Source organism: Chelonia mydas, chromosome 24 (assembly GCF_015237465.2).
Source record: "Chelonia mydas isolate rCheMyd1 chromosome 24, rCheMyd1.pri.v2, whole genome shotgun sequence".
Classification (NCBI taxonomy): domain Eukaryota; kingdom Metazoa; phylum Chordata; order Testudines; family Cheloniidae; genus Chelonia; species Chelonia mydas.
This window is the reverse complement of record NC_051264.2, coordinates 10,187,257-10,209,856: the sequence shown is the minus strand read 5'-3', so window position 1 is coordinate 10,209,856 and position 22,600 is coordinate 10,187,257. Positions and strand designations below refer to the sequence as shown.

General features: G+C 61.8%; 1 protein-coding gene across 1 annotated transcript in view; it reads right to left on the bottom strand.

Annotated features, from left to right (window-relative positions):
- Positions 1-965: 965 nt before the first annotated feature.
- Positions 966-22,600, bottom strand: part of LOC102938341 (sodium/potassium-transporting ATPase subunit alpha-2) — a 32,693-nt gene continuing 11,058 nt past the window's right edge. Inside the window, exons 3-23 of the mRNA XM_037883251.2 lie at positions 20,669-20,728; positions 19,537-19,740; positions 18,340-18,453; positions 16,726-16,860; positions 15,658-15,775; positions 14,569-14,837; positions 14,224-14,422; positions 12,494-12,603; positions 11,339-11,473; positions 10,099-10,288; positions 9,725-9,900; positions 9,004-9,140; positions 8,775-8,925; positions 7,433-7,601; positions 6,707-6,861; positions 5,196-5,319; positions 4,267-4,412; positions 3,931-4,061; positions 3,367-3,468; positions 2,855-2,946; positions 966-2,402 (exon numbers count right to left, since the gene is read on the bottom strand). Of these exons, the coding sequence (XP_037739179.1) occupies positions 2,374-2,402; positions 2,855-2,946; positions 3,367-3,468; positions 3,931-4,061; positions 4,267-4,412; positions 5,196-5,319; positions 6,707-6,861; positions 7,433-7,601; positions 8,775-8,925; positions 9,004-9,140; positions 9,725-9,900; positions 10,099-10,288; positions 11,339-11,473; positions 12,494-12,603; positions 14,224-14,422; positions 14,569-14,837; positions 15,658-15,775; positions 16,726-16,860; positions 18,340-18,453; positions 19,537-19,740; positions 20,669-20,728 (2,946 nt within the window). The 3' untranslated portion in view covers positions 966-2,373. The remainder of the gene's footprint in view (positions 2,403-2,854; positions 2,947-3,366; positions 3,469-3,930; positions 4,062-4,266; positions 4,413-5,195; positions 5,320-6,706; positions 6,862-7,432; positions 7,602-8,774; positions 8,926-9,003; positions 9,141-9,724; positions 9,901-10,098; positions 10,289-11,338; positions 11,474-12,493; positions 12,604-14,223; positions 14,423-14,568; positions 14,838-15,657; positions 15,776-16,725; positions 16,861-18,339; positions 18,454-19,536; positions 19,741-20,668; positions 20,729-22,600) is intronic.

Sequence of the window (22,600 nt, the reverse complement as noted above, 5' to 3'; positions counted from 1 at the left end):
AATTACTTTTATTGCACATCTTCGACATACGAGGCGCCTGCTTTTGGGGGCTCCTCTGCCCCTCCACCTCCAGCCCAGAGCAGTGACCAGACTCCCTGGACCCTCCCTCTGCCACATGGGGCTGTGACCAGACCCCCTCTCCCCTCCCCTCTGCCCAGAACAGTGATCAGATCCCCAGCCCTCCCACCCCCACCCAGGGCAGTGACCAGACCCCCTCTCCCCTGCCCTCTGCCCAGAACAGTGACCAGATCCCCAGCCCTCCCACCCCCACCCAGGGCTGTGACCAGACCCCCTCTCCCCTCCCCTCTGCCCAGAACAGTGATCAGATCCCCAGCCCTCCCACCCCCACCTAGGGCAGTGACCAGACCCCCTCTCCCCTGCCCTCTGCCCAGAACAGTGACCAGATCCCCAGCCCTCCCACCCCCACCCAGGGCTGTGACCAGACCCCCTCTCCCCTCCCCTCTGCCCAGAACAGTGACCAGATCCCCAGCCCCCTCACCCCCACCTAGGGCAGTGACCAGACCCCCTCTCCCCTGCCCTCTGCCCAGAACAGTGACCAGATCCCCAGCCCCCCCCCACCCCCACCCAGGGCAGTGACCAGACCCCCTCTCCCCTGCCCTCTGCCCAGAACAGTGACCAGATCCCCAGCCCTCCCACCCCCACCCAGGGCTGTGACCAGACCCCCTCTCCCCTCCCCTCTGCCCAGAACAGTGACCAGATCCCCAGCCCCCTCACCCCCACCTAGGGCAGTGACCAGACCCCCTCTCCCCTGCCCTCTGCCCAGAACAGTGACCAGATCCCCAGCCCCCCCCCCACCCAGGGCTGTGACCAGACCCCCTCTCCCCTCCCCTCTGCCCAGAACAGTGACCAGATCCCCAGCCCCCTCACCCCCACCTAGGGCAGTGACCAGACCCCCTCTCCCCTGCCCTCTGCCCAGAACAGTGACCAGATCCCCAGCCCCCTACCCCCACCCAGGGCAGTGACCAGACCCCCTGCCTCCCCACCCCCACCCAGAGCAGTGACCAGACTCCCTGCCTCCCCACCCAGGGCAGTGTTGCCCCAGCAAACAACCCCCCAGCACCCCCACCCAGTGGTGTGTGGGGGCTGGGGATCTGCTCGCAGCCTTGGGGAGCCACTACATGCCAGGCCCGGGGGTAGGGCGACCACCTTTTCAAAAAGCAGAAGTGCGATACATGCAGGAGCCCCGCCCCTCTCTGTGGCTCCACCCCCTGCTCCTCCCCTTCCCCCTCAAGGCCCTGCCCCCTGGCCAGGCCAGAAGCCAGACCCAGGCCGTGGTAAGAGCCACCCAGGGAGCCCAGGCTGCTGCAGGGAGCCCAGAGCCTGCACCTGCCCTGAGCGTGGGGCTGGGGTGCTTGAGAGCATCTTGTGTCCCTGCCTCCCGGCATGTGCCGCCCAGGGCAGGTGCAGGGTCTGGGGCTCCCCACAGCGGCCCGGGCTCCCTGGGTGGCTCTTACTATGGCCCAGCTCCAGCTTTCAGCCTGCCCCGGGGGGGGGGGCACCTCAGGGGGTGGGGAGGAGGAGCGGAGGGGGGGCATTGTGGCAATGGGGGCACTAAGGCCTACCTCAGCCCCACACCACTGGGAAGAGGCTGGCACCCCCCCGAGCCTGTCCCGGGACCGGGACTTGAACTGTGCATTTCGGGACTGTCCTGCCTGATTCGGGACAGGTGGTCACCCTACCTGGGGGTGCCTTTCATCCTCACACCCATAGGTGCTGACTTCTGCTCACGCCGGTGGGTGCTCGACCCCCCCTCAGCTCGGCAAGTGCTGGGAGCTAGGGGGAGAAGCAGGGAAGGTGTGCTCAGGGGAGGAGGCGGAGATGAGCTGGGGTGAGGGGGGCAGGGAGCTGCCAGTGGGTGCAGAGCACCCACCAATTTTTCCCCGTGGGTGCTCCAGCCCTGGAGCACCCATGGAGTCGGCGCCTATGCTCACACCAGGGGCCCTAGGGTGCCCCCCACATATTCACTCACTCTTTCTCTGGCCAAGGGCTGCTGGCTCCACAGAGCCCGGCTGGGACCCACCAGAGCTTGGCTCCCCGCTCTCCCCCATAGGCCCTTCCAGGGTCTCTGTGTCTTATCAAGCCACCCCCCCTCCCCATCAGCAGGGGCCCATTGGAGTCAGGCCTGCTCCACCTACCTCCCCGCCTAGCTACCAGGGCAGGGATCTGGCGTCTCGTCCCCTCGTCCCAGCAGGGTTAGTGCCTACGCGTTAGATCTACACAGGACAGCGTGTGATGCTGATGCCCCCTCCCCCCATTCTGCTCTAAGGTTTGTGGTGGTGCCAGGCGGCCTTGGCGGAGCAGCGCCCTCCCTGCCAGGCGACGTGGAGAGAGAATCCGCCCGGCCGGCCCAGCTCAGTAATACGTCTCCTTCTCCACCCAGCCTGGGAAAGGAAGGGAGAGAAGCTTGTCAGTGCCAGCAAATGGGGGAGCAGGCAGAGACGGAGCCCCCGGCTCCAGGGCGTGCGCTTGGCTGGGGGATGGCAGTGCCAGGACAGGGTGAGAGGTACAGTGGGTCAGACATGGGCCTGGGCTGGGGGGGACATGATGTCCATTCCCTGCTTGGCACAGCCTCCTTCTAGAGCCGAGCGTCTCTGCCAGCGGGCAGCTCAAGGGCCCCGATGCAAACCCAGGGCAGCAAGGCCTGTTGCCTTCTCCTCCCAGGCACCAGGTCGAACCCTGGCCCAGGGCAGCAGGGATGGAGGGAGCTATCTGTCAGAGTGTGAGTGGGGGAGTGGGTGGGTGGGAGTGGGTGGCACTGTGTGGGGCGGGGGGACATGGCAAACCGTGGACGGGAGGGAGGGCGGCCCATGGCACTGCGTGGGCAGGAGCTCACCGCCAGGATAACGCCGAAGGATCAGCTTCCGCACTTCATCGTACACGAAGATCAGCAGGCTGTAGGGGAAGGCGCAGAACCACCAGGTGACCCTGTGGGGGGCAGGGGGAGCGTTAGGGGCTGTGCCACGGGGTGATGCTGGGGGGGGAGCAGTAGGGACTGTGCCACTTCGGGGGGGAACCTGAGGAGGGAGAGCGCTAGGGACTGCGCCGCCGGGGGGGACCCTGCCAGGGGGAGCCCTAGGGACTGCACCGCCAGGGGGGACCCTGCCAGAGGGAGCCCTAGGGACTCTGCTGCTGGGGGGACACTGAAGCACGGGGTCCAGGGGAGCATTAGGGACCACGCTGCTGGGGAGACCCTGTGGGGGTGGAGGCTGGATTGTGCCACTCGGTGACTGTGCTGGGGAAAGGGAGCCTGGCCGAGGCACGGGCCCATCGCCCCGCGACGGGGGACGGCAGCTCCCTGCTGTCTGTGCCCTTCAAGGCCCTGCCCCATGGCCGCGTGTCACTCACTTGAGCGGGTACATCCGCAGCGCCACTCCCATGCCGGGGCAGTAGGACAGGAAGGCGGCCAAGGCCGTCTCTTCGAGGAGACCAAAAATCAGAATTTTGTTCCTGGAGTGGAGAAGAACACAACACAGGAAATGGGGGTCAGCAACCCCCTCCAAGCCCTGGCCCCAGCCTGCGGTAGCCCACAGAGAGATGCAAGGAGTCCCAGGGACAGAGGGCTTTGGGTGGGAGATTATGGGCGGGGGGCTTCGGTGTGTGCTGAGAGGGCTGGGCAAAGCCAGCTGGGATCAGGAATTTGCTCACCCAGGAGGCGCGAGCAGAACTGCTGGCTTATGGCTCAACTGAGCAATGGACCGGCCAGCAGCACAGTGCCCCCTAGTGCCACGTGGGGGCAGGCACTGCTTGCAAGCAGGGAGCCCCCTACTGAGCCCCCCACTCCACTTCCTGCAGCGCAGCTCCCCCTGGGGCACTGGGCCTCCCCCGTCATCACATGGGGACAGAAGTCCTGCAGGTCCTGTGTGAGTGGAAGGGTGCAGGACTGAGGGGGGTGGGTGGGCTGGGACTCACTTCATGCCCTGCTGGAAGACGGAGTTCCTCCGGGTCTTGCAGATGATGAGGTCGGCCCACTGCACCACCACGATGCTGGCGAAGAAGGCCGTGTGGCAGGTGAACTCCACCACCTTGCGCTGCTCATAGGTCTGCGGGGACAGGGACGGGACACTGGGCACGAGGGAGGGCAGCTGGCTCCCTCGGGCACCAAGACGCCTCTCCCCACACCACACAGGCGGCCCCTCAGTGGTACCCTGTCCCCCAGCTGTGAGGGGGGCTGATGGGAGCTCTGCAAATGCTGCAGGGGGAGAAATGGGGCCCTGCCTGCCCCCGGCTCCCTGGGGCCGCACTCACCCACTCCTGCCCGTAGCTGTCCTCCAGGTCATTTTTGGAACGGTCGTCCCAATCCAGGCGGATGCCCAGCAGGGTGGACGGCAGGAACCCATTCTCCGCCAAGATCACAAAGTAGGTGAAAAACCCGCCCAGGGCCTGGATCATACCTGCAGGGGGGATGGCAGAGTAGGTGGGAAGGGCGGCAGAGAGAGAGAGAGAGAAGGAGAGACCCATAAATGCTCCTTCCTTCCTGGTTGTCCAGCACCAGCCCGACCTGCGAAGGAGTCAGTCGCTCTCCAAGGACCCGCCCAGCACCCCGGCCGCTCGGCACGGGCTGTCGGCGCTGCGTGCGGCTCACTCCCAACTGGGGCGTGGCTCAGCTGACAGGCCAGAGCCCTGCGCAGGCTGGGTGGGCTGCAAGGGCAAGGCCCTCGCCCCCAGGAGCCCCCGGTGCTGCAGACGGTTACTCCAGCAGGGCTGAGTGGGGCCTCACCTGGGCTGCTGCACCAGAGCTGTGTCTCACCTGGATGGTGCCACCTCCAGCAGCACAGCGCCCCCTGCTGCCAAGCTGGGATACTGGTCAGTGCCAACCCCCACTGCTTCCCACAGCACAGCGCCCTCTGGTACCACGCTGGGGTACTGGTCGGTGCCAACCCCCACTGCTCCCCGCAGCACAGCACCCCCTGCTGCCACACTGGGGTACTTGTCAGTGCTAACCCCCACTGCTCCCTGCAGCACAGTGCCCCCTGCTGCCACACTGGGGTACTTGTCAGTGCTAACCCCCACTGCTCCCTGCAGCACAGTGCCCCCTGCTGCCACAGGGGTACCGGGTTCAGTCCTAAGTCGTGGGAGAGCACCCTCTATTGAACCACCAGCATAGCTTCCTGCAGCCCCTGGGCTGGGGGTCTCAGCCCCGGGGTGCAGCCGACAGTGCCCACAGCCCCACTCACCGATCTGCCCGTAGGCCATGCTGATGAGTCGCTCATTCACCAGCTTGTCCGTCTTGGGGTTCCGCGGCTGCCTCTTCATGATGTCGCTTTCTGCGGCTTCATAGGCCAGGGAGATAGCGGGGACCTGGAGGGGCAGGAGGGGCCGGGAGTGAATGGGGCTGGGGACCAGGGACTCCTCCTCAACAGAGCTAGGAAGCCCCTTCCTCCCGTGGCATCTTGAGGGAGGGACTCAGGGCTCAGATCCAGGCCTAAGCTCCTTGTTGGACTCCAGGCTCCCACGCTCTGGGGATGGAGAACCCTCAGTGGCCCATCCCCCGGTGCGGGATTGTCTGGTGGTACAGCGAGGGCATCTTCAGCCCGGTTTGAACTGCCCAGTAATGATGCGTCCAGGGAGGAAACGAGTCCATGGCCCCATAGACTGTGTGGCTTGGAAAGGCCGCCCGAGAGTCAGCCTCAGTTCTCCTGGGCTCACTGCAACCCCCTTGTCTTCTGGCACCCGCCCCACCTCCACTCTCCCTGCTCGGAGTCTGCAGGGTCTCCATCCCTCCAAGCCCCACTGACCTGCCTGTCCTTCCCTCCCTCCCCTCTTCCATCTATCCACTGACCTGCCTGTCCATCCCTCCATTCACTGACCTGTCTGTCCAACCCTCCCTCCCCACTTCCATCTATCCACTGACCGACCTGTCCTTCCCTCCCTCCATCCACTGACCTGCCTGTCCATCCTTCCCTCCCTCCGCCCACTGACTGCCTTGCCCATCCACCCATGCATCCATCTAGCCTATGGGTTATTCAGCTTGGATTGCCCCCATTGAGACCGGCTGAGACATGGCGGGAGGGGTATGATTTTGCCCAGAAGAGCCAGGCCAGTGCAAGGCACCTACATGGCCATGTGGCACCAGCATGCTGCAGCCCACTCAGGGGGGCTGTGTTGGGGCTGGGGGACTTCCATGCCATGACACTGAGCACAAACCATAGTGCAGCCAGTCTGGGATTGGTGCTACCAACTCAAACCACCCTCTTCCCGCCACGGTGGCCCAGGGCTGGGGCCTGGGACGTAGGGAGTGGGGCTGCTCGGAGCCCAGGGAGGGCAGAGCCCACCGCGCCATGCAAACTAAGCCAGGCTTGAATGCTCACTGCTTCCATCCCTGTGCCAGGAGGAGAAGGAGCTGTTGGCCTCACTGCCTGCAGGGCCCAATCTCCAGACCCGGCCCCTCGGGTCCCCCAGCGGACCTGGCAGCCTGCTGCACCCAGTTCGCCCTGGCGCCCATGAGGGACTCAGTGCCCCCGAGCTACGGGCAGGAGAAGGGGCATCCTCTGGGCTCAGCTGCGGCCAAGGCTAAGGGCAGAGGCATGGAAACTCCTGTTAGTGCCACCCTCTGCCCCGGGGCATTGCTGTCCTCCCCCACCCCGCTCTCATTCACCCCTCCCCCATTTACAATGTCACCCCACTCCTTCCCCCATCCCATCACACCCCTGCTCCCTTCCCCCACCAGACATCACCCGTCCCTCACCATATCAGTGCCCAGGTCGATGCAGAGGATGGTGACGGTGCCCAGGGGCAGCGGGATATTGATGATGATGAAGAGCAGGAAGGGGGTGATCTCGGGGATGTTACTGGTCAGCGTGTAGGCAATGGATTTCTTGAGGTTATCGAAGATCAGGCGGCCTGACAGGAGCAAGCACAGGGAGAGCGAGAGTCGTGGGGCAGGGGGGGCTGGGCAGAGGACAAAGATGGTAATGTGGGTGGGTGGGTGAGTGGGGGGATCAGAGGGGGAGGGGAATGCCGTGTTGCTGCCTCTGGCAAGGCCTGGCACAATCAGGGCAGTGGCAACATCAGCTTCCTCCACTTTCAGCATACCGGGTGCCAGCCTGGCCCAGAGACAGTGACACCGGGCCAGGCTCCAAGCCCAGCAGCACCAGCCTACTCCGGCGTGGGCCGGCACACAGCTTGCTCCAGCCAGCTCGGGGAGCTTTGGGCACCCATCAGGGCTCTGTTGTTGGAGGACTGCCCCAGCACTCCCCACAGCAAGGCAGCAGGGGGCTGATCAGGGGCGGGGGCTGGGCTGGGCGAGCCAGTGCCAGGCCCACGTCTTCGGGTGCCCTGGATCCTGGTGCCTGCCTGGTGCTTGGTTGATGTCCAGATCACAAATTGGCTGGGTTTGAGGGAACAGGGAGAGGGATGCAGGGAGGGAGGTCACTGCCCGCCTCCCTGCCCCCACACTAGCCTGGGCACCCACCTTCCTCCACCCCCGTCACGATGGAGGCGAAGTTGTCGTCCAGCAGGATCATGTCGGCCGCCTGCTTGGAGACGTCGGAGCCGGCGATGCCCATGGCGATGCCGATGTCGGCCTTCTTCAGGGCGGGCGAGTCGTTCACGCCATCCCCTGTCACGGCCACGATGGCCCCCTAAGGAGGGAGAGGCAGGATCAGCACCGGGAGGGGGCAGTGCCAGCCCTCAAGCTGGGAGCTGGGCAGGGTGGGAGACCCCCAAGGAAGGGGCACTGGGGGGGGGTTACTAAGCAGGGGGCACTGGTTTCACTGCACAACCGTGCTGTACGGGGTGCTGTGGGGCTGGAGGGGACGTACACGCCCAATCCTGGCCAGGTCCCTCCTGCCCAGATAGCACTGATGTTTGGGCCAAACATGGCACAAGTCACTGCATTCGCCCCGGGACTGTCACCCAATCCCCACCACACATCACAGGGCTCGGAGCTAGGCAGGAGGGGCTCCTGCCTCCCACCCCCCCAAAGATGGGGCTGGTGAGTGAGTCCTTGAGCTACAAGGGGCTCCATGGGTTGGGGGTGAAAGAAAGGCTGGAGGGAACAGGACCCCTGAGTTCTACTTCTAACTCCAGGAGGGGATTGGCAGGTATTGGTCACAGCGGGGAGGCCTAGGTGTCAGGACTCCTGGGTTCTATTTCTTACTCCGGATGGGCAGGGGGGTCTAGAGGTTACAGCAGTGGGGGGCTGAGAGCCAGGGCTCCTGGGTTCTAGTCCTGATTTGGATGGGGAGTGGAGTTTAGTGGTTTGAGCAGGGCAGTTGGGAGTCAGGACTTCTGGGTTCTATTCCCAGCTCTGGGAGTGGAGTGGGGTCTAGTGGCTAGAGCAATTACTCCCCTTTTATGTCCTGGGGGTTCTGCGCTAGGGGAGGGGGTGGCCCTTGTGGGCATGGCTCTGAGCTTGCCGGTTAGGAGCTGGACTGCACGGCGACCATCTGGAGGAGAGCAGAGCTGCCCAGATGGCACCGAGCCTTCATGCCAGCTGGGCGCAGCTCAACCCATGGACACACGAGTGCTGTGGTATCCATGGCAATTCCCCTGGGGGTAACTAATCCATAGTGCCCGGCTCTATTAGAAGCAGGGCAGGGTGGCAAGTTTCAGAAGGGCAGGGACCTTCCCCCACCTGGCTGCGCTGGCCAGCCAGCTGTTCAGAGTGACCGAGGCTGAGAGCCGTCCCCGGGGGCGTGCAGCCTGGGGGGCACTGGCCTAGGCCTCCCCAGTGGGGCAGGTGTGTGGGTCAGGCTGGCCAGCAGGGGGCAAGCTGAGTGCTCAGGGATCCCGCACAGGGCACAGGCTCTCACCTGTCTTTGGCAGCCCTCCACGATGATGAGCTTCTGCTGGGGGGAGGTGCGGGCAAAGACAATCTCCGTGTGGTTCTTGAGGATCTCGTCCAGCTGCTCCCCAGTCATGTCCTTGAGGTCAGAGCCGTGCACCACACAGGCCTTGGCTTCCCTGTAGGGTGAGACAGCGTCAGGGCTGGCCAGTTCCCACAGCCTGGACGGGGGACCCTGGGAGCCAGGGCCAGCCTACCTAGGGTTGACTTGGCCAACGGGGATGTTGAGCCGGGCTGCAATGTCCTCCACCGTCTCGTTGCCCTCGGAGATGATGCCCACACCCTTGGCGATGGCCTTGGCGGTGATGGGGTGGTCACCGGTCACCATGATCACCTGGGGGTGGAGCCACGCAGCAGTCAAGACATGGACACTGATGTGCAGGGCCCAGTGCCATGGCAATGGAGTTGGGAGCCAGGATTCCTGGGTTCAGTTCCCAGCTCTGGGAGGAGTAGGGACTAGTGGTAAGAGCAGGGCAGCTGGGAGCCAGGACTCCTGGGTTCTATTCCCAGCTCTGGGAGGGGAGTAAGGTCGAGTTTTTCGACTGGGGATGGTAGCTGGAAACAGGACTCCTAAACACAGTGGGGAGTGGGGTCTAGTGGTTTATGTAGTGGTCTGGGAGCCAGTACTGGGAGGAGTGGTTAGAGCAGGATGGCTGGGAGTCAGGACTCCTAGATGCAGTGGGGAGTGTGGTCTAGTGGTTAAAGTAGGAGCCAGTGGGTTCTGCTCCTGACAATGCAGTGTCTGGGCCAAGGCATCATGCCTGCTGGGTTTCGCACAGGGTCCCTGGCTTTGTATCCAGCATGGCAGCAAGCCAAGCTTGCTGTCCACATGGCCCCACCTGCGTGGGCTGCTCTGCCCCCAGCCTGGAGTATGGGCTCACCTGACCTGGCAATGAGATCTCTGCCTAAGGGCCTTACCTTAATCCCTGCGCTCCGGCACTTGCCCACAGCGTCAGGCACAGCCGCCCGGGGCGGGTCGATCATGGACATGAGCCCCACGAAGCACAGGCCGGTGGTGGGGAAGTTGATCTCATCTGCGTCAAATTTGAACCCCCGGGGAAACTTGTCTTGGGGCAGGTGGAGGTGGCAGAAGCCTGGGAGAGCCGAGAGCGCCAGCGTGAGCCACAGCCAGACACCCCCGCCAACCCCGTGCACAATCATCCCTGCCCTGTTGTTACTCCCAATCCCCCCTGCACACACACACGCACGCACGCACGGTGTTCGCTCTTTCACAATCTCCCCCCGTGTACCCCCCCCAGCCCTCCCCCTCCACAGTGCCCGGGTGCCCTCACCCAGCACTCGCTCCCCCAGCCCGCCCAGCTCGAGGTAGGCGTTCTGGAAGGCGTCTCTCATCTCCTCGTCCAGGGGCAGTTCCTGGCCCTGTGCCAGGATGGTGGAGCAGCGGTCCAGGATGCGCTCCGGCGCGCCCTTCATCACCAGCAAGTAGCCCTCGGGGTTGTCCTCACGCTCGTGGATGGAGAGCTGGAACACAAGGGGGAGTCGGCTAGGGGGAGCCACGCTGGGAGGACGGGGCTTGCCTCCCCTCCAGCGCTGCACCCCGCAAGGGGCCGAGTCCCCTGCCACTCCCTGCATGGCCACCCCAGGACCTTTTCTTCTGTCTCTCTAGGTCCTCCCATCCTTTTGCCTCCAACTCACCTGCTCTCCTCTGCATCCCATCCCAGTGTCACTCCTCCCCCCCGCCTCTGCCCCGGGCTGCTCTCCCTGCACACACAGCCTGAGCAGGCCTGGGGCTCCCTTCCTCCCTCCAGCTCCTCCTGGCCCTGTGTCTGGGGGCTCAGCAGGCTGTGTCTGGGAGCTGGTCTCTGGCCAGAGTGCAGCCTCTTGTCTATGCCCAACTATTATCCATGGGGATTGAATCTGCTGAACGAATGTTGGCAACAGCCAAGCTCAGCCGGCTCAGCTGGGGACTGGGGATGCTGAGGGACTGGGGGGCTGGGAGCCGAGTGGCCAGCGCCCCACTGCGCAGCTGGGGGCTGAGGATGCTGTGGGGCCGGGAGCCGAGTGGCCAGCGCCCCACTGCACAGCTGGGGGCTGAGGATGCTGTGGGACCGGGAGACAAGTGGCCAGCACCCCACTGCACATCTGGGGGCTGAGGATGCTGTGGGGCTGGAAGCCGAGTGGCCAGCGCCCCACTGTGCAGCTGTGGGCTGAGGATGCTGTGGGGCTGGGAGCCGAGTGGCCAGCGCCCCATTGTGCAGCTGGGGGCTGAGGATGCCGTGGGGCTGGGAGCCAAGTGGCCAGCGCCCCACTGTGCAGCTGGAGGCTGAGGATGCTGTGGGGCTGGGAGCCAAGTGGCCAGCACCCCCACTGCATGGCTCCTCCAAGGGGCACAACTTTCCCGTAGGCCCATTGCATTCCCACACTTATCCCCAATGCCATCTCCAAGCCACAGCCTGATTCCCTCCCAGTCGCACACTGACCCCCCCGCCAACCCCACAGATTGTTCCTGATCTGTGCCCACATCAACGCAGCTTGTGCCCCTCTGAGCCCCGGACCCATGCCCCAGCCCACCTGGTACTTGTTGGTGGAGTTGAAGGGAATCTCTGCCACTTTGGGGTTCTTGTCCCGCATCTTCTTGACGGAGCCGCAGGAGAGCTGGATGCACTTGAGCAGGGCCGACTCGGAGGCGTCGCCCGCTGTGTCCCGCTGCCGAGGGGAGAGGGGCCATCAGTGCAAGGCAAGGGCAGACTGGTGGGGTGAAGGGATGAGAGGTGCGTCTGGGGTCATGGCCAATGGGAGGGCAGTCATGACCATGGCCAATGGATGGGGTTGGGTAGTGGAGCCCTGGCCAACAGGAGGGAAGGTGTGGCTGGGGTCACAGCAAATAGGAGGGGAGGCAGGGTGAGGCCATGACCAATGGAAGAGGAGGCATGGCAGAGGCCAATGGATGTGGAAGTGGGGGAAGGCTATGGCCAATGGGTGAGGAGGCAAGGTGGGGCCACAGTCAATGTGGGGTGGGGGAGGCATGGCTGGGGTAGTGGGTCCCTGGCCAATGGGAAGGGAGGTGTGCGTGCTCTGGTCTGGCACAACAGGTGGATGGGCTATGGGGCTTACAGGGCATTGCTCTGATCTGGCACAGCTGGTGGATGGGCCGTGGGGTTCGGTGGGTATTAGTCTGATCTGGCGCGGCTGCCAAACGGGCTATGGGGCTTGCTGGGCATTGCTCTGAGGCTGACAATCCTGCGGAGGCAGGGAACAACCCAGCCGCGTGCTATGGGTCAGACTGAACAGCCCCTGGCTCTGGGATCCGGTCCTAGGAAAGCACACTCCCATGGGCTGCTCTCTCCCCAGGCTGGCCCTGTGTGCTCTGAGGCCAGCTCCCAGGCCAGGGGTCCGGGTAGGACAGAGCTCTGGCAGCGTGGCAGAGGCTGGGGGCTGTCCAGGCCCCCTGGGCATTCTGAGCCCATCTGGCTATGGCCAGCCGGCTGTGGCTGTGGGATGCCAAGATCCCATCTCAGTGCAGCTCCTCACGGCCCCCTCCTTGTGCTCAGGTGGTGCCCCAGGCAGGGATCAGAGCAGCGTGAAGGATGTGGGGGGACAGGGGGAGACCTTCAGAGCCCATATCCCCTGGGAATTCTGGTATGCTCAGCGCTGGGACCCATCTCACTTGTGGGAGCCGTGCAGGGAGCCCGGGAGTGAGGGGTGGGGTCCGGGAATCCAGCTTGCCTTGGAGATAGAGACATTCTCTTGGCCTGGCTTGAAGACAGCTCGATTGCACAGGCCAGCGATGCGGGCCAGGGCCGCCCAGGTGGGCGAGCGCTTATCGAAGGTCGCACCTGGAAGGAGACACACCAGTCAGCCACATGAGCCCTCCCTGACTCCCGACCATAGGACTGGAGCCGCGAGCTGAGCCCCACTGCCTGGTTGCAGCATTGTCATGTACAGTGCCCCCTGCTGGCCAAGGCTGGAGTAGTCAGGAACTCCCCCCACAGCCAGTGCTCCTGCCCCACCCCCTACATCATCCCCTGCCAGGAGAGGCCGGGATGGAGTCGCCAGGATCTTTCCTACAATCTCTAATCCAGCAGAGCCTGCTCCTGGGAGGTGCCCAGGTCTCCAAACCAGAGCTGCCCGAAGTCAGGTCCCATGGGATCGAACCCAGACAGAGGCAAACAAGGGAAAGAAGAGCCAGGAATTCGGGAGAGGAACATGGAACACAGGTGCTGTGTGCGAGGGCTTGTCACATCCACCCTGCAGGCACTGCCCAGGGCACACTCTGGGGCTCAGCACAGCTGACCCTGCAGTGCCACAGGTTCCCCCCTGTACCCCACCTCAGCCCTGCTCTGAAGCAGCACCAGGGGTTAGACAGATGCAGGTCGGGGGAGGCAAGGACGGCTGGGGCAGGGGGATGCGCAAGATGATGAGTTAGGGGTGCTGGTAGCCAGAGTGGAGGTGGTGGCAGGGGGCACGGATGGGGTGGCAGGAGACACAGGGGGCATGGGTGTAGGGTACAGACAGCCATGACACGTGGGTGGTGATGACAGGGGGCGAGGGCACAGGTGAGGGGACAGTGGTGGGGGGTGAAAGCATGGGTGGAGATGGGGGGTGCAGGCAGTGGTGGTAGTGGGGGGCATGGGAAGAGATGAAGGGGGTAAGGTCACACAATGGGGGCGTTGTGTGAGAGGATAGGTGCAGTTGGCATGGGGCATGGGTAGGGATGGGGGGTGAGGGCACACGCAGTGGGGGAGTGTGACGAAGTGGGAATATTTTGTAATATTTGTATGAGTCCTGTTTGTGCCTCAGTTTCCCCTCTATGCTGTATTGTTACCCAGTGTGTGGAGACAGACAGTTTGCTCTCAGGGCAGGCTCAGGCTGTGTCTACACTTCACACCTTACAGCTGCACCACTGTAAGATCTCCCTTGTAGCCGCTCTCGGCCAACGGGAGAGAGCTCTCCTGCCGGCATAATTAAAGCACCCCAACGAGCAGCAGGAGCTATGGCTGTCCACACTGGTGCTTCTGTCAGTGAAACTTACGTCGGCCAGTGGTGTGTTTTTTTTCACACCCCGACTGACAAAAGTTTTACCAGCAAAGTGCTAGCGTCATCTTAGACTTAGGTGGCGGTGATAGTACCAGGGGTGCGGGCGGGGTGTGGGCGGTGGTGGCAGTCCCAGGGGTGCGGGCAGTGGTGTGATAGCGGCAGGGGTGCGGGCAGGGTGTGAGCGGGGTGTGGGTGGTGGTGGCAGTCCCAGAGGTGCGGGCAGTGGTGGTAGTGGCAGGCAGAAGGACACAATGGTGTGGGAGGAGCATGAGCGGTGGGGGTGTGGGCAGGGACGCCAGGTTGGTGACGGCACTGGTGAAGGGGAAGGAGGTGGTGGAGTGGTGATGGCACAGATGGCAGGGGGCACAGGTAGAGGGGGCAGGGGGAGCAGGTGGCAGGTAGCAGCAATGGTCTCTCACCAGACTGGTCCTCGGTGGTGTCAGCCTCGTGGATCTGGTTGTCGAACCACATGTGGGCGACTGTCATGCGGTTCTGGGTGAGGGTGCCCGTCTTGTCGGAGCAGATGGTGGAGGTGGAGCCCAGCGTCTCCACCGCCTCCAGGTTCTTCACCAGGCAGTTCTTGCGCGCCATGCGCTTGGCGGTGAGGGTCAGACACACCTGTGGGCCAGGGGAAAGGGGGGTCAGAGCAGGCGAGGCGGGGGCAGGATTTGCACCCGGAACTGCCAGTGTGGTTAGATCGCCCTGAGGGGCCTGGCCAGGCACCCAGCCCCGCCCTTGGGCAGTGCAGGAGCGGAACCTGTTACCGTGACGGTTGCCAGGAGCCCCTCCGGGACGTTGGCGACGATGATGCCGATGAGGAAGATGACGGCCTCCAGCCAGGTGTAGCCGAGGATGAGGGAGAGGATGAAGAAGGAGAGGCCCAGGAAGACGGCCACCCCGGTGATGAGCTGGATGAAGTGCTCGATCTCCATGGCGATGGGGGTGCGGCCCACCTCCAGCCCCGAAGCCAGCGAGGCGATGCGGCCCATCACTGTGCGGTCCCCGGTCGAGATGACGATGCCCCGGGCAGTGCCTAGTGCAGTGGTGGGGGAGGGGGGACAGGTATTTCAAGTACTTCTGTGGGGAAGACTGGAACTGGGGTGAGGGGTTCGGGGCTGGGAGGGGGCTCAGGAGGGACTGAGGATTGAGGGACCCCAACATTGATGCAACTCCCCCATGCACCACTTGATTGGGCCCTGGGTATCCTCTCAGCCCTGGACCACGAGCCTTTGTACCTCCAGGGATCCACTCGAACCCTGCCTGGTGGCTATTCTGTGCAATGAGCTTGTGGGGGTCTCAGCCCATCCCACCAGGCTGGCCCCTTGTTTTCAGCATCAGGACTGGACGAAGCCCCTCACTCTTAGTAGGCAAGCGCGTGCCATCCATTGGGTGGGTGATGGGCCTGGCAGGGGTTGAGGCCTGGCTTGTCTCTAGGGTTAGGCCCTTCTCTGAGCAACGGGCCCCCCAGCCTCCAGGGCTCTCTGTTCAGCACAGCATTCCCTGTGGCCCTTCTCTCAGCACAGCGGTCTGTGTGTCATGGCCAGACCTTCCTGGCATCACGGCCCAGTCGCCTGCCCGGGCACCGTCCCGGGCACTGCCTGTGCAATTTTGGGGTTAGGCTGCCCTGGGGGTAATAACCCCTTTTATTTCCCCCCAGTCTGGCCATTTCAACTGCCCTTTGCTCAGTCCCCCCTGCCCCGCCGATTCCTCATCACCACCCCTCCCCAAAGCACACTGATTTCAGGGCTCCATAACCGCTCCAGGCTCAGTGCCGGGGGGCACGTGGGGCAGACCTGCAGATCCAGGGCCAGGCCCTAAATTGAGCGGACCAGGTGGCCCCCTCCCCCCTTCACCTTCCACACAGTTGGTCGAGAAGAAGCAGATGTTGCGGGTCTCCAGGGGGTTCTCGTGGGTGAACTCGGGGGAGCGGGTCTGTGGCTCCGACTCGCCCGTCAGGGAGGAGTTATCTACCTGCCGAGGCAACGGGAGGCCGGTCAGGGGCCTCGGGGCTCAAAAGAGACAGAGATGGGAGGAACAGACAGACAGCACGGGGGCAATCTGCCCCAGTCATTATCAGTCCCCTGCCCTGTCACTGGCATCAGCCTATAAGCCCCGATTCTGCCCGAATAGACAGTTGGACACCCCCCACCCCACTCTTGGGGATCCCATGTCCCACCTCTCGAGTGCCCCCCATCCTCAGCACCAGTTCCCACGGGGCCCTCTGCAGAGACCATGGGCTGCTGGCAGGTTCCCTCATCCCACGCAGCTCACTGCGGGCGCCTGGCAGCTGCGCTGCTGGAGGGGGGGGGGAGAATGTGAACGCTCGAGCTTGGGGATGGAAGGGGGGAGGCGTTCCGCAGCTGGTATGGGGAGGGTTGGATTCGGGGTGCTTATCATCCTAGGGCAGGGGAGGCATTAGGGCCCTTATCAGGGCAGGCTGGGGGGTTTCCGAGGGTGCCAAGGGTTGGGCTGGCAGTGCTGCTCCCTCAAGGGGCTGGCCATGCTGCAGCCGGGCATACAGGGACAGCACGGCCTCCACTTTCACCCCATCCCTGCAGGGGAGCCCTGGATTCCCATGGGACCTGGAGATTGGGCCGGGCCGAGACACTGCAACCTCCCCCGGGCTGTCCTGACATAGCCTGCTACCCGTTGGGTGTGCCGCAGCGGCCCCTCCAAGAAGGCAGACACCAATATCACCCTTTGTGGCCCCGTGGGTAGATCTCATAAAGCTACGAGAGCAGCCAGGTCTCTTTAGCCTTTCCATGTAAGATCGACAAAGCAGGGTCCATCTGTCCAGCTGGCCTGTCAGTCCACAAGGCTAAACAGAGCAGCACTGGCTGCCCTATAGCCGGCCATGCCTCCCTCTCCTCTAGCCTATGAAGCCCCCACACCAGCCCGGGGCACAGTCCCGCCATCCTCACCTTGCAGCCATGGGAGGAGATGATGCGCAGATCGGCAGGGACCCGGTCTCCCCCCTTCACCTCCACCAGGTCTCCCACCACCACGTTCTCAGCGTTGATCTGGATCTTCTCGCCCTCCCGGATCACCAGGGCTTGCTGCCCAACACAACCAGAAGGAGAGGTAAAGGCAAGAGGAGGTAAAGGCAAAAGGTGCACCCGGCTCCTGCACCCCTGGAACCCCCTGTAACGCCCCAGCCTGCTGCGCACCGCTGACCCCCATCTGACCTGATGGGTCCCAGCCCCTCGTGGGAGAGCCCTGCAGAACGGTCCTGCCAGCGGAAGCTGTGAGCAAAGCTGCAAGTGCATGGGGTTTACCTTGCGCTGGCGTGTCCTGAGCCCACCCCCACCCTTACCCAGGGCTTGGCCTGCTGCTGGGCTCGGCTGAACTCCCAGTGGAGTTCTGGTCTCACAGTGTGTGTCGGGGGGGTCACAGCTGTGCCCCCTCTTCCAGCCAGCAGAGGGAAGTGCTGCCCACCCACCACTGCAGCTGCTCCTCTGTCCCCACCACCCCTAGCGCTCAGCAATCAGCTCCGTTAGGATCTTCTCTCTCCGGGCTGGGAACGCCTGCCTTGCGGGCTCTCCTGCTGCCGGCCAGGCAAGGCATGGCACCGGCCTGATTCTGATCTCTCTCCACTTCAGTGGGGTCGCTCTCCCAGCGGGAGAGGGGGATCCCAGCCCATCAATGCAGCGTTTCAGAGACTGGCTGGAAGGAGGAAGCACGGAGGCCTGAGAGGTTGGGACAAAATCAAAAGCTGAGCACGGTTGCGTCCGGACTCAGAAATGGCCCCCTGTCTGCGCTGCCAGCTCAGGGAGGAGGTGGATCCCCCAGATGGGCTCAGGGGCCCCTGGAGAGCCTCCAGCTCTGTATTCTCCTCTCCCATCACTCAGCGATGGCCTGGGATATTTCTGCAACAACAGCTCTTGCAACAGCCCTGGAATCTGGGAACTCTGGATCTAAAGACATCTGCTACTACTGAGCTAAAAGGCCATTTCCCCATGGCTGTTGTGGGGTCATCAACTCCTATTTGTGGCCCGGCCACCACTAGAGGGAGCCAGGGAACCACGCTGGCTGGGTTACCCGCTGCAGGGGACCGGCCGAGATCTTAACACCCTGAAACTGGACTTGGACCCATGTTTCCCAAATGGACCAAAACCCCAGACCCTGCCCCAAGCCTTTACAGGTGTCCCCAATCCAGATTCCACTTGTGCTGCTTGGGTCTGTCTCTCCTGCCAAAGAGATTTAGGATCAAAAGGGAGGCTAAGAGGGGAAAATTCTTCCCTCTACTGGATGGAATCAGAACTGCTTGGCTGTGTGTCATAGGTCCTATATTGCTAGCAGTCAGTGAGGATCCTCCTCTAGCTCAGGAGGCTGGGCCTTAGGGGCAGGAAGATCCAGGTTCTATCCCCCATGAAGTGGGCACTCCTAGGTAGCTGTGGGTTTGTTGCAATCAATATTTTGTAGCTTGACCATGACCCTTCCAGCCTGAGTTGCCTTTATTCAGGTGGTCAGTCTCCTCCCTTTCCATGCCATGTGGTGCCAGCAGGGTGCAGAGGATGGGAGAGGGGGGCTCCTACCTGTGGTACCATGTTTTTGAAGGAATCCATAATCTTGGAGCTCTTGGCCTCCTGGTAGTAGGAGAAGCAGCCAGTGACTATGACCACAGCAGCTAGCACCACGCCCAGGTACAGCTGGGGAGAGAAGGAGACTGTTCAGACATAGGGGATTCCTTCACCCACTGCCGCAATGCAGCCACCCCTGGGGTGGGACATGGCAGCTGCTTAACAGATGCACAGTGATGCTGCCCAGCAGTTTAGGACAGGAAGTAACAAATATCTGACCCTGTGAGGGGAAGTAGGTAATTCCTGGAGATGGAGTTTGGCCAGGCTAACACCCCCACTGAGATGAAAAGTCGGTTCCTTAATGAACGCAAATAGCTGGGACTTGGGCTGGTGTCTCATCCCAAAGGCGAGGCCCTGGCCACTATGCTCAGTACTGGCTCCACGGGGAGAGCGCCCCCGACTGGGCCACCCTCACCATTCCCTGCAGCACAGCGCCCCCTAGCACCGCACTGGAGCGGTGGGGCCAGCCCTGAGAGTGAAGGGAGAGCACCCCCTCCGGAGCCCCCTCCTCGCTCACTGCAGCACTTGCAGGTCTCCCGTGCGGGTGGGACGGCTGCCGAGGCAGAGCTGCCGCGTCTGTTACTACAGCTCTTATTTAGGAAACAGGGCTGAGTCGTTTCGGAGCCTGCCTTCAATGCCGGGGGACAGTGAACCCTTCCTCACCCATCCCCCAATGCTGGGAGTGTCCAGGTGGGACCAGTTCACCCCGGCTCTCCCTGCCTTGGCCAGGAGATGTTGCTCACTTGGTCTGGGTTGAGTTTGGTGAATCAAAGCCCAGAGCTGACCGAACGGATGAGACCCACGGACCCTGCGCCCAGGCCAGGTTCTCAGAAATCTCTGGGAGGCTGGGATGAGACTCTATGGCCCTGCCATGCAAAACCTGGTCACACCCCTTAGGTAAGACCAAGCCCCCCATCAAGTTCAGGCCAGACAGAGGGTCCCCCCTGAATCCTCCCCACCACCACCACCGCAGCGTTAGGGGAAGGACAGAAGCAGGGGAGTTTCAGTGTGGTTCCATTTAGAGGTTTGTTCAACCCCCAGAAACTCCAGGTGTGGGGTGGAGAATCCAGCTGAACCGAGCCCTGGGACACAGGCCAGAATGACTTGGTTCACCCCGCCCCTGTCTGATCTGCCCCGGGTCATGTGGCTCACGTTGTCGTTGGCTGGCTCATCCTCCATCACGGCCTGGATGCTGTAGGCCAGGAAGCAGAGGATGGCGCCGATCCACAGCAGGATGGAGAAGCCCCCGAAGAGCTGGCGGCAGAACTTGACCCACTCGGGGGTGGTCGGGGGGGGCGTGAGGGCATTGGGGCCATCCTGCGCCAGGATCTCGGCTGCGCGGGTGTTGGTCAGACCCTGCCCGGGAAGAGGGGGTTCGGAGGGATGGCAGGGTAGCGAAGGAGTGACACAGAACCCAGAGGAATGACAAAACGGGGAGGAAGGAGGAAGGGACGGAGAGAAAGAGCCAGTTACGTGCTTCCAGGGTTCAAAGCACCCGAAGGCCGGAGGAGCACCCATATCCCTGGCATTTCACACTGTTGGCCCCTCCCCACCAGACCCAGTACACTCAGCAGCTGGCGAAGGGAACGGAGCCGCTACCCAAGGCTCCCTCCCCTGCATCACAGAGCGCTGGGGGGCCAGTTCTCCTGAATCCCGCACTGCCCGGTGCAGCCAGGCTTGGGGGCAGGGGGAGGGGTCCCAGAGAAAAGCCCCTCCCCCACCCTGCCAAACCACTCACACTGCAGGGGAAGGGGCTTCATCTTCCCCAGGGGTCTGCTGGGGCTTCTGGGTGGGGAATCCCTCCCCCAGTGGAGCTTCTGGGGGGACCCTTCCCTGTAGATCTGAGCACCAGATGAATGGAGTGGCCCAGACACTTCCTGGAACCTGCACCCCAGGAGACTGGGAATCAGGGCCCAGACCAGGCTGACCCCACCCTAAGGGAGGAGTGAGGGCAAATTCTCCAAAATCTGCCAGGGGGTTGAGGTCAGATGGCGCGGTGGGGGGGAGGGGGAGAAGCAGGAGGGTACCTGCGATGGCTGATGCTGCAGCGATTGTCATCAGGCAGTGGTGTAGGGCAGGATGGCAGCGCAGCCTGGAAACTGGAAGGCAGGGAGCGAGGAGTGATGGGGAGGAGGGTGAGCGAGGGGTGGAAGGAGAGGGGAGGTGGGATGAGAGGGGAGGGGGCAAGAGGGGAGTGGAGGGTGATGGGGAGGGAGAGTGGTGGGGGAGAGGGCAATGTGAGGGAGGGGCACCAACCCACAGACACTGACATGTCCTGACTTACCCTGGACAGATCCACCTGGTATTTCCTGCCCAGTTCATCCAGAGACAGCTTGTGATCATCCTGCCAGGGGAGAGGTGGGGGAAGGTCACAGTGAGACTAGCAAGAGAGCTGAATGTCCTGGGAACAGAACCAGATCCAAAGGGCTCATCTGGCAGAGCACTGGCTCATCAGGGCCTGCTGTCCATGACTTCCTGGGGTGAGGCTGGCACCCGGAGCCACCGGGGCAGAGAGGCCCCAGCCACCCACAGTATACAGGGAAAGCAGATTTGGAGTGTAAGAGACACTGTCCATCTATGGTACCCACCCTTCATCCACCCACCCTCCTGCACCATCCATCCATCTATCCAGCCAGCCATCTGCACCATCCATAGAATCATAGAATAGAATCATAGGACTGGAAGGGACCTCGAGAGGTCACCCAGTCCAGTGCCCTGCCCTCATGGCAGGACTAAGTATTATCTAGACCATCCCTGACAGGTGTTTGTCTAACCTGCTCTTAAAAATCTCCAATGATGGAGATTCCACAACCTGCCTGGGCAATTTATTCCTGTGCTTAACCACTCTGACAGTTAGGAAGTTTTTCCTAATGTCCAACCTAAACCTTCCTTGTTGCAATTTAAGCTCATTACTTCTTGTTCTGTCCTCAGAGCTTAAGAAAAACATTTTTTCTCCCTCCGCCTGTGACAATCTTTTACATACTTGAAAACTGTTCTCATGTCCCCTCTCAGTCTTCTCTTTTCCAGACTCAACAAACCCATTTTTTTCAATCTTCCCTCCTAGGTCATGTTTTCTAGACCTTTAATCATTTTTTTTGCTCTTCTCTGGACTTTGTCCACATCTTTCCTGAAATGTAGCACCCAGAAATGGACACAATATTCCAGTTGAGGCCCAATCAGCATGGAGCAGAGCGGAAGAATTACTTCTTGGGTTTGGTTTACAACACTCCTATACAGCCCGGAATGATGTTTGCTTTTTTTGCACCTATGTTACACTGTTGACTCATATTTAGCTTGTGATCTACTATGACGCCCAGATCCCTTTCTGCAGTACTCCTTCCTAGGCAGTCATTTCCCATTTTGCAAATTGTCTTATTTACCTTATTATCTTACCTTATTATCTTCTAGGTGTTTGCAAATTGATTGCTTAATTATTTGGTCCATTATCTTTCCAGGTACTGAAGTTAAACTGACTGGTCTGTGATTCCCCGGGTTGTCCTTATTCGCCCTTTTATAGATGGACACTAGATTTGCCCTTTCCCAGTCCTCTAGAATCTCTCCCATCTTCCATGACTTTTCAAAGCTAATCGCTAATGGCTCCGATATCTCCTCAGTCAGCTCCTTGAGTATTCTAGGATGGATTTCATCAGGCCCTGGTGACTTGAAGACATCTAACTTGTCTAAGTAATTTTTAACTTGTTCTTTCCCTATTTTAGCCTCTGATGCTACCTCATTTTCACTGGCATTCACTATGTTAAAAGTCCAATCACTACTAGCCTTTTCACTAGCCTCAGTGAAAACTGAAACAAAGAAGTCATTAAACACTTCTGCCATTTCCACATTTTCTGTTATTGTTTTTCCACCCTCATTGAGTATCAGGCCTACCCTGTCCTTGGTCTTCCTCTTGCTTCTTATTTATTTGTAGAATCTATCCACCCATCCATCCACTCACCCACCTGCACCATCCATCCATCCATCCATGCATCCGTCCACCTGCACCATCCATCTATCCAGCAGCCAGCCACCTGCACCATCCATCCATCCATCCTTCCACCCACTGTTTCGGTCTCCTACTGCCTTGGTGTCTGATGCTAGGTGCTGATCAGAGGGGTGATCAGCGAGGTCTTGCAAGGATGGGGGGGAAGCATCCTCACAGCCACATAAGCGTGGGGGAGTGACCTGCCTTGGTGGGGAGCACAGCCCGGCCCCCAAGCAA